This window comes from Gavia stellata, chromosome 20 (genome assembly GCF_030936135.1).
Source record: "Gavia stellata isolate bGavSte3 chromosome 20, bGavSte3.hap2, whole genome shotgun sequence".
NCBI classification, from domain to species: Eukaryota; Metazoa; Chordata; class Aves; order Gaviiformes; family Gaviidae; genus Gavia; species Gavia stellata.
Window position 1 is genome coordinate 13,190,261 of NC_082613.1, and position 13,980 is coordinate 13,204,240.

The 13,980-nt window shown below is 37.5% G+C and overlaps 1 protein-coding gene across 2 annotated transcripts in view; it reads right to left on the minus strand.

Moving 5' to 3' along the window:
• The window catches only part of DHX35 (DEAH-box helicase 35), a 31,223-nt gene that overhangs the window by 9,275 nt on the left and 7,968 nt on the right, over positions 1 to 13,980 (minus strand). For both annotated transcript variants that reach the window (XM_059827156.1, XM_059827155.1), the window contains 8 exons: positions 13,697 to 13,766; positions 13,066 to 13,125; positions 10,914 to 11,026; positions 10,467 to 10,563; positions 9,228 to 9,386; positions 7,718 to 7,928; positions 5,860 to 5,984; positions 5,002 to 5,056 (listed from right to left, as the gene is read on the minus strand). In XM_059827156.1, coding sequence (XP_059683139.1) covers positions 5,002 to 5,056; positions 5,860 to 5,984; positions 7,718 to 7,928; positions 9,228 to 9,386; positions 10,467 to 10,563; positions 10,914 to 11,026; positions 13,066 to 13,125; positions 13,697 to 13,766 — 890 coding nt within the window. The remainder of the gene's footprint in view (positions 1 to 5,001; positions 5,057 to 5,859; positions 5,985 to 7,717; positions 7,929 to 9,227; positions 9,387 to 10,466; positions 10,564 to 10,913; positions 11,027 to 13,065; positions 13,126 to 13,696; positions 13,767 to 13,980) is intronic.

Sequence of the window (13,980 nt, forward strand, 5' to 3'; positions counted from 1 at the left end):
ACCTAAGAATTTCTGAATGTATATTAAACTAAGCTTAAAGGCGCTCCTTAATTTCCATTTACTCTCCTATGGGTCACCAGTATTTTATTTTTTTTTTAAAACATACTTGAATACACAAGTATCTTCATTTTGGTGAAGTTACGTTGCTATTGCCAATGATTTAGAAATCTTGCAGTCATAGTCAATGCAATGGCCAGAGTGCCTATTAGGTGTTAGACTCATGCATCTCCTATTTCAGTATCTAGCAACATCTTTGTTCATGGGGACAAGAAGCAGAAGGAGTCATGATGAGAATTAAAAAAGGGCATAATTATGGAACAGGCATAATTGTAGAAACAGGAAGCACTGCTCGGGGCGGTGGGCGGGGGTAGGGTATCATTTTTTTGAGTCACATCTGCTGGGGTCATGGAGAAAAATAATTTAACTTTAACATAATCTAAACTAGAGATGTACAGCTGATGAAGATTCTCTGCAGTTTATACTGCCTCGTGCATCAATAACTAAACTGTCAGCCGTGTTTCAACTGTAGCCTTTTTACTGGAGATGGTACAGGACGGAGGCATGACAGCTTGCTTTTCGATTCCCAGTTATCACTGAGCAACCCTGCACCTTTACCATTTTAGTTGATTGGCTTCCTGCAGTCAAACACCTGCAGTAAGGTTCACCCATGCAAACTACTGGGTCATATTCTAATCCAGAGCACTGTGCTGAAATTTCAGAGAACGATTTAAATGGAAAAGCATTTCCTTTGCAAGAGGACATAGGAAATAGAATTAGAAAAATGAATACAGACACAGGAAACAGTAAGAAGAAAAGAGCTTGCTAAGAAAGGCAGCAAAGAGAGAGAATTGAAAGAGAGAAAAAACCTGCAAGTAAGCCACATTGTACGAGGTGTGACAAGGAGGCAGAACACAAGAGAAAAGCTACACAAGGAGGGACTAACAACACCCCAATAATAGGACTTTGGGGCACTGTAGATTGCATAAATAGCCACAGCAGAGTGGACTGAGGAAACACAACTGTGGCCCACGCATTATATAAACACATCATTTGTCAAACTGTGTGGTGGCAAAAAACCACAGTTGCACTTCAGCTATGTTTCACAGCAAAAAGCAAAACCACATATCAAGTCAAGGAATGAGATCTCCTATAACTCATGTCAGCATATCTAAAACCACATATACCTCTGCCAAGTGTTTAATTTTCTTTATTATTTGATATGTTATCATCTCACTTATTATGACAATGTGGTAATTCACTCACCACACCCCTACACTGTTCAACAAAACCTAACAGACATTTCACATAAAGTCAAAATATTTTCCTCAGAAACAGATACAAAAGGCAGTTTATGTGAAATGATAAAGTAATATATTTAAATACAAAGTCACAGAAACCGCAAAAATTAAGGTATGATAGTTTTCATTTAACCACTGCAATATGGGAAGTTTAAGTGCTACTGCAATTAATAGCTTATAATACACTGTCTTTCATCTAAAGAAAGATAACTGGGTTCCTAAGTAGGGAAAAGGACAAATTGTCATCTTTTTAACTTTCTATAGGTGCATCAAGCCAAAAATCCTTTGGCTTCTGCCAAATCCTACAAATCTCAGTGCAATTTTGCATGGATATATATAGCTTGTGCACAGATGTCTTCGTAGCAGTAAGTCTGAACATATACAAAAGACCTGCAGTGGATACAGGTTTGGAACAGGTAAAAGTTTCCTTGAAATGATCTTGGAAGCAACCACTGTATCCACATATATATATGAAATTGTAGGAAGTTGTATATTTGAAGCTCCGCTTAGAAAAAGATACTGCAAAGCTTTTTAGTGAACATGCTCAGGAGAGATCACTCAATTACTGTGTCACTAAAAAGTTCTAAGTAACAACTACTAGTATGTGACAGGCTAAGGGATTAAAACACTCTGTTTTAAACTGAAGTAGAGGGGTTGCTTCTGACAGGCGACAACTTACAAACAAATCTTCAACAAAATCTTGCATCTGAAATACAGCTGAAAATAAAGCCACTTTTTACCTTATTTAACTCCTAAATTACGCTTAAAAACAATAAACTCCAACTGATAACTTAGACTTTCAAAGGTGCATCAAAGGAGAAGGCTGAGAAGAGATACTCTGATGTAATCAGTTTGCATCCCTGTAAAAATAATCAGTCTAAGAACAGCGATGTGTTTATTCAACAGAATTATCTCAACCTTAAGAGCGTCTGCTCTGCACAAGTTTCTGTCTTGGCACCACATTGGCACAATAGGCTCCTGACCCTGAACTGCACTTTTACATGCTGTTACAATGCAAGTGATGAAATACGTGTTCATACTTGCATAAGAGAAATTTAATCCCTACTGCACCTGCAAATGCTTGGGCAGCTTCACCTCTGCAACTTATATAAAATCTCCGTAATAAACAACCTAAAACCTTAAACTTCAGCAAAAATTGGAAAGCAAATCCGTATATCACACACACGGACACACATTTCTCTCCATCTCAAACACCAATGTCAGCACTTCTCTGCTTTGCTACAAAAGCTGGGTAGCCAAGAGAGTAACAGGTCTCTTCTTTTCTGCGAAGCTACCCTGAGCATAACACTTTTGCCAAAACATCAAAGAGCTACTCAGCGAGTTTATTGACCTTTCCTCTCCGTTTCCCTAAGGTGGTTTTGGCTGTGAAGTCATCCTTACAACACGCTTCTGAGCCACTGTGCAGGTCCTTGTTCCAAGCTTGAAAAGGTTGCCAAGAACCAAGTGCCTTAAGTGAAACCCTCCTTTGCAAGATAGAACTGAATCAGCACAGAGCAAAATCGTGGCTGAGCAGAGAGTTACAGCTTCATGAGAATAAGAAGAGAGCAGAATGCCAGAAGTTACAACACAGCATTTGTAAGTGATGTAAAAATAGCCACAAACCTCTGGAAGCTTCCAAAACTTACACAATCTCCTTTACGCTACCCTTTTCCTCATGTTTACATTATGGAGCAAATATTGTTAACTTTAACTCAGTGTTTGTAGTTAATTCAAAGTCAAACAGAGTTTAATTTTGATTACTTGTTCTTGTGTCAAGTTTCTGTTTTGTTTACATTTGTTGCATTCAAAAAGATTAAATAGCTGTCAAAAAAACCAACACTGTAACAGTTCTTCCTATAAACAAAATTAAACAGCATACATTCCACTCACCACAACAAAAAGGAATTGAAAACTGTGTATAAAAATATTACTACACTGCGATTTGAGTGTTATAGGTATCCAACAGCTGTATAACGCATAAAATGAAAATGAACACATTTAGAGTTGTAGAATCATAGCATATCTCAAGCTGGAAGGGACCCCGAAGGATCAAGTCCAACTCCCGGCTCCTCACAGGACTACCTGAAACTAAACTATATGACTAAGTGCGTTGTTCAGACTCTCTACTGAATTTCAGAACAAGCTGTGATTAGCAATACAGAGAACATAATTAAAGAAAAAATTCTATTAAGTAGCTAAATAGTAGAAAAGTACTTTGAATTCTGCTCTCGGGGTCTGTTAGACTAGCTTTTTCTTCTTTTCATTAGAAGCTTCTGTGTGTGTGTTCATTTGCCCATAACCAGAAAGTTCAATACTAAAACTAGAGCAGACTCACTTTGCAAGCTGCATGCAAATGAGCTCCTATGCATTTAAAAGCATAAAAAGCAAGCAGGCTGTGCACTGAAACACAGACACGGAGTGTGAGAAACAGTTCTAATTCATCCAGGAGGAAATGTGCTGCCTTTAGGAATGATCGGGGTTTTTTTAGTGGTTGCATCATGTATTCACAGCTAATAGAATGAGAACAGTTTCACTTGCTACAGGTTTGAACCTTGTCCCAGCTGCAGGACCAACAACACTAACATCAAAAGCACTGCACTACATAAGGCGTAGTCTTTTACCCATAAGCCGTACTACATTCAGAGCAGAGACACAGACTAGAACTCATTTTTAAAATTATAACCCTATCAGCTCTTAATAACTTTTGTCAGTCACACCTTCAAAATTACATCAATAAGAAAGAAGGTCTGAAAACTAACGTGTGACACTTGCTTTGCTAAGCCATCAGGAAACACACTCTTTATCGGGTTTAATTCTAACATCCAGTATCTGGCCTCTCCCGAATTCAAGCATCAGGTTTTACTTACAACGTTTAGGCAGAGTCCTTGCACACACATCAAGATCACATAATGAATGTAACATGCTAACAGAAAAATTTAAAATAGATACACTACGCTTTTCAAAGTCTGACCACAGAATAAACAAAGTAGCAATTATATTAAGCTTGCTAAATTCTAGGTTGTTGCAATCAGTCTGCTCCTGAAAGAGATGTCAAACCTTTACTTTCAACTTTTTTTGTTTATACTTGCAAGTGCCACACGTTTCCATCACTGACATAGTGATGAGTATCTAACAACTTATCTAATTGGATGCCGGTAAATTCAGTGTCTAACTCATGTACTGGACTAATTAGTGTCCAAACTCCGTTTGTATCTCTATACCACTCTAACGACTCCAGAAACACAAACAGAGGATCTGCCTGAGAGAATCAAGCCAACACCCTCATCAGCTCAGAGCCCTGTTCCTGGCAAGGACAAAGGACTGGTTCCTCCCATGAAGGTGCAAGGAAATACACAAAAGATAGCTATAAAATACACGTTTGCCCAATCTAAACAGTTAAATTCTAGTTTATACTCTATGCAATAGATTTCTAGTTCCTCCCAGAAAGTTTTTCTGCCTTTTGCTTGCTTACCTGTCTGAAATAATCAGAGGAAAGGAAAGCAAATTCAGAGGAGACTGAAGTACACTTTAAAAACACACCAACAAAAAGCTTCTGCCAGTCAAGGATGTGTCTTCTCTTTCTCTAAGCACAGTTCTCAAATGCAAGTTTGATTAATGTCCATCCAATCACTAAATGGAAATTAATAACTTTTTTCATAACTCCTGTAACACCTATAAATAAAGCAAAGCATAATATTCTCACCTCCTAAAGCGTACAGCAATTCTAAAGCTTGCACCATTGACTGTGCAGGAGGTGGCTGTAAAGAAAAAAATGTGCGTTGTTTAAAGTCATCATCACAGAACACACGAGTTTTCACAAAAACTCTTAGATCTTCCTCTTTCTCAAAATCCTTAAGTTCTGACTACTTACCTTTTCACTTATGCAAAATAAAGAAAGAGCTCTCAGACTCTTCATATCACCCTTCCACTGACCACCAGTGCTGCGAGTCAAAACCATCTCAACAGGCTCAGCATCATCACTATGATCACCTCAAGATCTGAGCTAGAAAAGGCTTACTTGCTTTGTCCAACAGTGATGCCAGCGGCAATCAGAACAATTACTTCTTAAATTTATCTTCTAATGCCACCGTATTAGTTTTTCACAGCAATACAAGAGTAGCTAGAAACTTTACAGAAAGCAAATCTAAAAATTGGTATGCTCTTTTTAACAAGACAGACAAGGACAGGTTTATATTTTTTGATACCTGTAGATATCAATTTTTTTTTCCTTTTTCTTCATAAATTCAGTGCAAAGGGACTACAGTTACAGTTTTGCAGAATCTCAGAGTTTGTCCTTCTAGGCCTTTCTTGACTTCTCAACACTCCTAACAGCAAGCTCTAGAATACAAACAGTCGTTGTTTCTAAGTTGTCACACACGTTACTTGCCCTAGTTGACTCCCAAAAGCATACTTTGCCACCCGATAGAGGGCAATAAGGTATGCTTTCCAAATTAACAGGGCAACCGTTACTGGTTAATGGTTCCGTGGGTTATCAACAAGTCATCTAGCGATCTTTCTTCACGCTACGGAAAGATGATAGACTTTACAGCCTAGGACTCACCGAAAGAAAGGGGAACCTGAGCACATTGTCAATTCCCAAAGCCTTCAGCTGCAAGATGACAGGTGCAAGGTTACTGCGCTGCATCTCAGGAACGGTGGACTTGGGCAACTTCTCAAAGTCCTCCTCTGTTGCGGGAGAAAACAAAGCAATTTGGGACTGAGTTTCAATTCCTACTGTAAGCAGTCATCATGATAGAATCATACCCATTTCAAGTTAAAATTATCAAGTATGAATACTTACCAGGTGTTAAAAGAACTCTAACTCAAAGATGATCTTTCTACAATTACTGTATTTTAAGATGCTTTCATTTAAATAGAAAATTCAATGGTTTTGGCTACATTACTGATTCTGTAGTTGACCCACCCACATTTCAAGTTGAAATGTTGTAAGTTCTCCACAGAAATCTGGAAATGCTTTATTTCTCTTCTGTTTAATATTTTTAACCAGAAAATAAAAGGCAGTGTGCAATACTACAAAAAAGTCTTTTTTTTTTTTTTTAACGAAGGGACAAGGAAAAGTTCAAAACCAGCATGCTTTCAGTATAAAAATACTATTTTTAGTAACTATTCAAACTAAATGAGGTTTTAAAAAGCATATTTAAAATAACGACTAAGGATTGAAAACCAATTTATTTGGCAATGCCTTTTATAAAGCACAATCACTATAAAGTCTAAGCCTAGAAAAATACTTCATGTAAGGTCAAAATTCCTGTACCTTTCATTAACCAAATCTTCTGCAGTGAAGAAAAACAGATACACATATCCCTATGTTGCGCTAAAACTCCATATCAAGACAAGAAATATATTATTTTTACCTGAATTATTTTAATTTCTAGATAGAACACTCTTTAATTGTTCTACCTCAGACCTTCACTAAGACAAAAATAGTGTACCTTTTCTCTACTTTTGTCCATTCAGTGCACTTTAAAAGGGACTTTAAAATATTTCTTAAAGCACCCATTAGGCCAGCTCTCAGGCACACAAAAACAACTTCAGCGTAGTCATGGTTTCTCCAGTAAAATACTTAAAAAGCTATGTAAGCTTGGTGTATTATGCAGCAAACATTCACTCTTGATTCTTCACTGGACACAAAAGTTTAGAGAATAAATCATGTCTTTGTTTAATGTGGCAACTTCTGGCAAGCACACACACATTTTTAAAAGATATGCTTGATCTAAGTCTCAAAGTTCCAGTAAAACTAGAGGGAACATAAGCAATGGCAGTGCTCAACTGCAAAGCCTTTTCTCATTAAACAGCTGATAACCAAGACAGTTAGATTGCAGCTTTCTGGACACTGCTAGGTCGCCAACAGATTTATTTGTAACAGTAATTTTTGTACAGTGCCAGGATCATTGATTCATGAGAGGTATTTGGGGTTGGCACCTATTCCTATGAAAAAGGGGCCACAAAAAGAAGTTTTCCCTCAGTTTGCTGAAGGATTTCCAGAGTCCTTTGTTAGGTGCACAGCCTAAAGGAGACTTCAGTCACAGAAGAGAGCATCATAGGTGGGTATTATAAATTGAAGCAACTGCTCAGAAACCAGAATCATTAAAAAACAAACTTAGTAGAGTTGCCACTAAGAGTTGCATTAACATTACAGGTTTGCAATTGCTGACAATCTCATAGTACCTCCCCTGCTCAATTTGTGTTTCTGATTCATAAAAGGATTCAGTTTCCAACGCTTAGCACATATGAACAATGTATTTCTAAATAAGCCAGAGGAATAACGAAGGGAAATTTCTCTCTCGCTGAAAGAAAAAACACAGTTTTGTTCTCCTTAATCTAACACTAAAAACACTGTAAAACAAAATGGAAGTCACACCAGCAAGTTCACCTTCCCTACACATCAAACTACTGACCTGTATAAAGTCTGTAACATTTTCCAGAGCGGTTCCGTCCTGCACGTCCTGCTCTCTGATTAGCCGAAGCTTTAGAAACTGGGACCACCACAAGGCATTCAATGGCTGTTTTGGGGTTATAGGCTCGAAGCTTCACAAAACCACAATCTATTACAAATGCAATTCCATGAACTGTGATGGAGGTCTCAGCAATGTTGGTGGCTACTATCACCTACAGATACAGACAGAATTGAGGATACTGTGAACTCCCCAATCTTAATTACACTATCAAGCCCTAGCATCAGTGCACCAGGACTCAAATACAAGCCACCTGAAAGATCTCAGATATGACAGTTCCAGTAAACATGCTCTAGAGTATAAAAGGATACAGTACATGCAACAGAATGAGCTGTCAGCTTGAAATAAGCCCAGTTTTTACAGCTGCAGAATCACTTTCTTATTCAAATTTATTCTCTCTCCATAAAAGAAAAACTTGGCAGTGTTTGCAGAGAAAATCATTGGCAGAGTTAGCAGAGAAAAACATTAACTGTAAATCAAATGTTCTTGTGTAGCACACTAAAAATATTTTCTTTCTGCTTCTCAGTCATATTGAACTGTTACTTGTAACACTGGAGTGGGGCATGGGATTGGAGAGGAACAGAGTTGGTTAAGCATTCCATGTTCAGAATTTCTGCAGAGATAGACTTACATATATGTCCTAAAATATGAAAAAATAATTGTTCCCAGACGACAGAGGGAAATTTAATCCTTATTTCACCTGAAATTATAAAAGTAAATCTTGGAAGTTAATTGACTAATGTTATATCCTGGAGAGAGAAGTAGTATTTATACTCAATGTTCCGCAACACCAGATGAACAATTTTACTTGTCAGACTCCAGCAGGCACAAGAATTATACCAAGTCACCCCTGTGTAATTCTGTCAGCTTTTGTCAGCCCCAACACAGGCTCTGCCTAAGCAGAAACCACTAATCATGACCAATTATATACTTCTGTGACAATAAATATCCAAACCAGACTTGCAGAAGTCAAAACAAAGCTTTTTTTCTACTAAAACCAAGCAAGTTTTAACTTGTTTCTTAGGTGAAAATAGAGCATTTACCCTCTCTGTCACTAATTTTTCCATTACTGGTGGAAAACAGCCATAGACACTTAGATCACAAAAAAAGAAATAAAAAAAGGTAAAAGTAGAGGACTTCAGTGTGTAAGAAGCTGTAACTGGACATAGACAAATAGAAGGTTGTATGAAGACTCTTAAAAATTGAGAAGTGGATGAGGTAGACAGGAGAGTTAGAACTGACATGTCTAGGACTGATCAAAGATGAAAAGGGAAACCAGAGAACATGTTCTCGGTTCACAGTTTGAAAACTGACAGGCAGTGTTAGGAGATGCAGAAAGTCTCCCTCGGTAAGTGTTTGCAATAGTCTCATGATGTGAACCTGATCCACACAATCTGTGTAATGCAGACACCCTTCCGGGTGGTAGAAATTGAGACATACAAAACAGCCTTACCTTCCTGACACTGTGAGAAACTCTCTCAAACACTTTCATTTGGTCAGGAGAAGGCAGCCCAGCATACATGGGGAGGACACGGAGGTGTTTTTTCATTCCAGTGCGAGAAAGAGCCCGAGCCTGTTCTATGAGCATAGAAACAACAGTCTCCACTTCCTCCTAGAGCCAGAGCAAGACAGGGGACAGAATGAGAGAGCTTTCACTTTAATATCACATAGCTGTCACCTATATACAAAAAATGCACCAAAATAATATAATTTTAATTGTTCAAACTCCAGGATCTTTTGGCTAGCTCCCTCGATTTTGTAATATTCTTACATAAATTGCTATTCCTAAATATTTATATAAATATATATTTATTATGTTAACTGTTATTTGAGACAATGTCACACCACAAATATATGAGCAAGATCACAAGGGAAAGTTCATGAGGAGGCAGGCATACTTTCCTGTGTATCTCAACTTGTGAGAGCAAAATGGGAGGCCAATCTATTTTGACAGTGCAGAATGCTGTGGGTCTTGATCAGGAATGACACAGTAACAGCATAAACACCTATTGCTCAACTTCACATTTAATCTCAGTGATCAACTGTGGCATCTCACTCAAACACAGACAAAATGTTCACACATCACTTCATGAGATACCCAATTCACTCTTCCAAAGTTAAATCAATAACGGGGATGAAGAACTGCTTTTGAAAATATGCAAGATGTTATTGAAGCTCTTCAAGGTAGCTCCGCACTGGAAAAGTGATGAGCTACCTCCCATTTACTCTTCTCAGCTGCAAAGTGAGCTGACAGGCATAAATAGAGAAGAAGAGACTAGTAAATTTTTATCTCACAGCAATTTGTTTTTCTGTCAAAGACTTCAGATATTAAGCCTAACAAATGTAAATTCCATTTGCCTGAACTATTCATGATGACTCACTGTCACCTTAACAACTTTGTAGGTGTGACTGGCACCAAAAAACCACACACTATTCCACTTATTAACAAGGCTGAAAGCATACATTATTAAATGAGGAAAAACTATCATCCATGACTAGCTTTGATAAATCCAGGCCATACATTTTCTACAAGTCTTTGCGACTGCCCTAATTCTGCTCCCATCAATGCAGAAATGTTTGTCATCTTTAATGAGATTAAAGTAAGCACAGCTAAGGAAGGCAGGAGACTGAGGCGGCTTCACAAAGCCCACAATACAGTGCTGTAAAGCAAAAAAATTACTTATGTCTATACCTGGCCGGTTAAAAATGCCAGTATATCACCATCATTCTCCATCTGGTGAATTTTCATTGCAGTTTCCACAGTTGACTTTATGTAATCTGGAACAGGACTACAGGGAGAGAAAATAGCAGAGACATTAGCAGAAAAATAGGTACAGACTCCTCACTTCCATAAGGAACAAATAGAGTGCTAGCTTTTGGACACTATACATCAGCCATACCACATTCAGTTCATTATGCATCCTTGGATATCAGCCTTCAGCAATTAATTTGTTTCCTTTACACTACAGGAAGCTTAAAAACATGTCTGCTGCTATAAGCAATACCCAAATGTTTCCCAAATTGAATGTTACACCTCCTCACCATTGGTCTGGGAATTTCTGAGCTTTAACCTAGACAAAACGATACCACAGTTGCACACCCTCCTAATCACCACTGACAAGATGAAACAGGAACATACCTCTGTATGTAAAAGATGTCCACAGGAAACGTTCTCCCCTCGACAGTAAGGATCACACTGGTATCTTTGCTGGGGTCACCGGTATCATTTTGATTAAAGAAATCCCTGAATTTCTACATTAAAATAAAAACAAACACTTTCAGTTTGGTACTTCTAAGAATAGAGAGAGAAACCTAAAGGTACGAAGAAGTTAAATCACTACTACTTGGATGTTTTATTCCCGAATTTGACAGTGCCAATTTAAAAATTTTAAAGTTTCATTTTGTTGCCTTCTATTCTGTCTGGGGTTCAGGCATTTAGCACAAATACATTGTCTTGCATGTTTATTACTTTGAGAAGCAAAGATCGAAAAGAGGTAATAAAATTAATTAGATCAGTTGATACAGTTGAAAGAAGCAGATATATCAACTTTTTATTGGATCTATAACAGTAGCAAAGTCAAAGCTAAGAAGAACTTAGAAATGATTGGTCCTAAAAGTTTTGGATAGGGTTTGCATATTCTCATCCATTTTTGGATGAGTAAGTAAATTTTACAACTCGTTCTGAACACCAAGATCTCACTTTGTAAAAGCAGAGTTAGGCTGATTTATGTAGTTTTTGATTTATACATTGCGAGACACCTTCATAAATTTAGATTTATTGCCATGAAGTATTTTAAATATGTAATAGCAAAAGAATGAACATTAAGAACCCAAATAATCCATCTCAACTTTTATGACCTTTATAGAGATACCATAAACTTCCTGCATTTAAACAAATGCTTATATAGTCATACTAATCATTTTGCTCCTATTAACTTATTTTTATATTAACAGTAATCTGTTTGAAACACGTGATTTCTGGCAGTTAAAATTTTGCAAAGGCAAAGTATTGTAATGTTATCTAATGTAACGTACAGAACACGTAGTAGTGCAAGTACTACCAAAGCACAGCATACTATCAAGCTTTATGGCATATGATATTTGCCACTACAGGAAATCTCAGTACACCTACATCTTCAGTGCTACATGCAGGCTTTCACCACCACATCTCACAAAGGACACAGTGGAGTTAGGAAAAGTACAGAGAAAAGCAATGAACATGATAAAGGAGATGGAGTAGCTGCCTTATGAGGAGAGACTGAAAAGGCTGCAGCTCTGCTTGGGGAGCAGAAGGTTGAGAAGACACACAGCTGAGGTTTACAGAATCAAAAGTGACAGATAAAGTAAATGTAAACTAGTTTTGGGGTTTTTTTATTTAAAAAAAAACCAGCAAACAAATCCCACACTACTAGAATTAGGAGGTCCTTGATGAAACTAGCAGGTTTAAAGTAAATTAAATAAAGTACTTCATTATATAGCAGATGGCAAACTTCTGAAAATTGCTCTCACATGATGTCCTGGAGACTTACAGCTTCATCAAGCAGATTCAAAGACAAATTAACAAACAGCAGGTCCATAAACACATACTAGAAGGAAACAGCAGGAATATACTGTCTAATATCTCTATTACAACCATTGCAGATACTGAAGCAGCTCAAAGAGAACGGACCCACAGCAGGCAGACAGGCTCATATGCTCTCCCTAAACAGCATCTCCTATTGCTGCTGCTGCTACAGGCAGAACACCGGGCTGGATGACACACTGCTCTGATCTAGGAGACCATTTCTTCTGTTCCTACTCAAAATTAAATTAACGACGTTTTTAGTAAGTTATATTAAGTTTCCATAGGCCACAAGTCAATCAGGTAACTAGTAAGATCTCAACAAAATTAAATCTACTAATTTATCACTTATTTTTACTGGTCTATGGTTGTCTCAAATTATTGCTATCAGCAAAACAGAGCTAAACCACCGTCTCTTACTAGAATAGATTAAGCCAAGAGAACATCTTTTTATACAATACTGATAAGAGGAAAAAAGGCATAAATACATGAAAAGCAGATTCATATTTAAATTTACTTCCAGAGAAGTTTGCTAATACAAAATGAAAACCAAACAGAGCAACCTAACTACAGCAGATTTTTTTCCTGCACTCCTTCCTCTCTTCTTCACCACTCAGAGAGCAGTAATGCTTCACAAGAAGCAAGCAGCACAGAGGATAAGCTGCATATAAATAAAAGTGGAGCTGCCACTTAAGGTCACTTCATTTCAAACCAAATCTGTGAGCTATACCTCTGCATCCAAGGTGGCTGAAGCCACAATCAGTCGAAGATCCCCACGCTTCTTTTGAACCTAGGGTAGAGACCAAGAACATCCAGAGTAAAAAGTATTTTCTGAGATACAAGGCTAGAACCAAGTTTTAGAGCATCCAGATTACCAGTAACATCTCTTTAAAAATACTTTGATACTACAAGACAGCTGATGAACCGAAGCGCCCGTAGCACCCCATAGACCTAACAACCTGATGACTGTTTGGAGTTTTATTTACTCATTTTAAGTGTATTCAGTCTGTAATCTTTATAGCTTACTCTTAATTTCTGGTGGAAGTCAAATCTTTCATAGGTTGAAAGGCAACAACAACCCCCTATCAGATCACTTCACATGATCAGCAGCAGCAGAATAAAGACTACCTTTTTGCTAATATCATCTAAGGAGAAATTTCAGCATCAGAGGGAGGAAATAGAGGATCCTGAGTGTCAGATATCTAAAGTAAATAGTTGTGTATGTACAATAGGCTATAGGATAAATGAGGAACTAGAAATCACCCTCTCTCAAATGAGTTGACTAATCAGCCATCAGGTTCGGAAGTTTAATGAAAAGGATGAAAATGACAACAGTTACAGAGAACATTAAAAAAAATAACCTTTTTTAGTAAGCCAATAGCAATATCTGTATAAAGAGTCCTTTCATGGGCTTCATCCAGCATGAGGACACTGTGAATAAAGCAGAAATATAAGATTTAAAAAATGGTTTGATAACACTACAATCAGTATCTTCATGTCTTCTAGAAATATCATTATTTGAAATCTGCTGCTGGACTATTACTGTTCACATCCACTTAGAAAACTGTGGAAGTTAAAAAAAGCACAGTGAGAAAGTGGGGACAAAAATGTAGGTAGCATCACGCGGTACATACATACTGTTCTT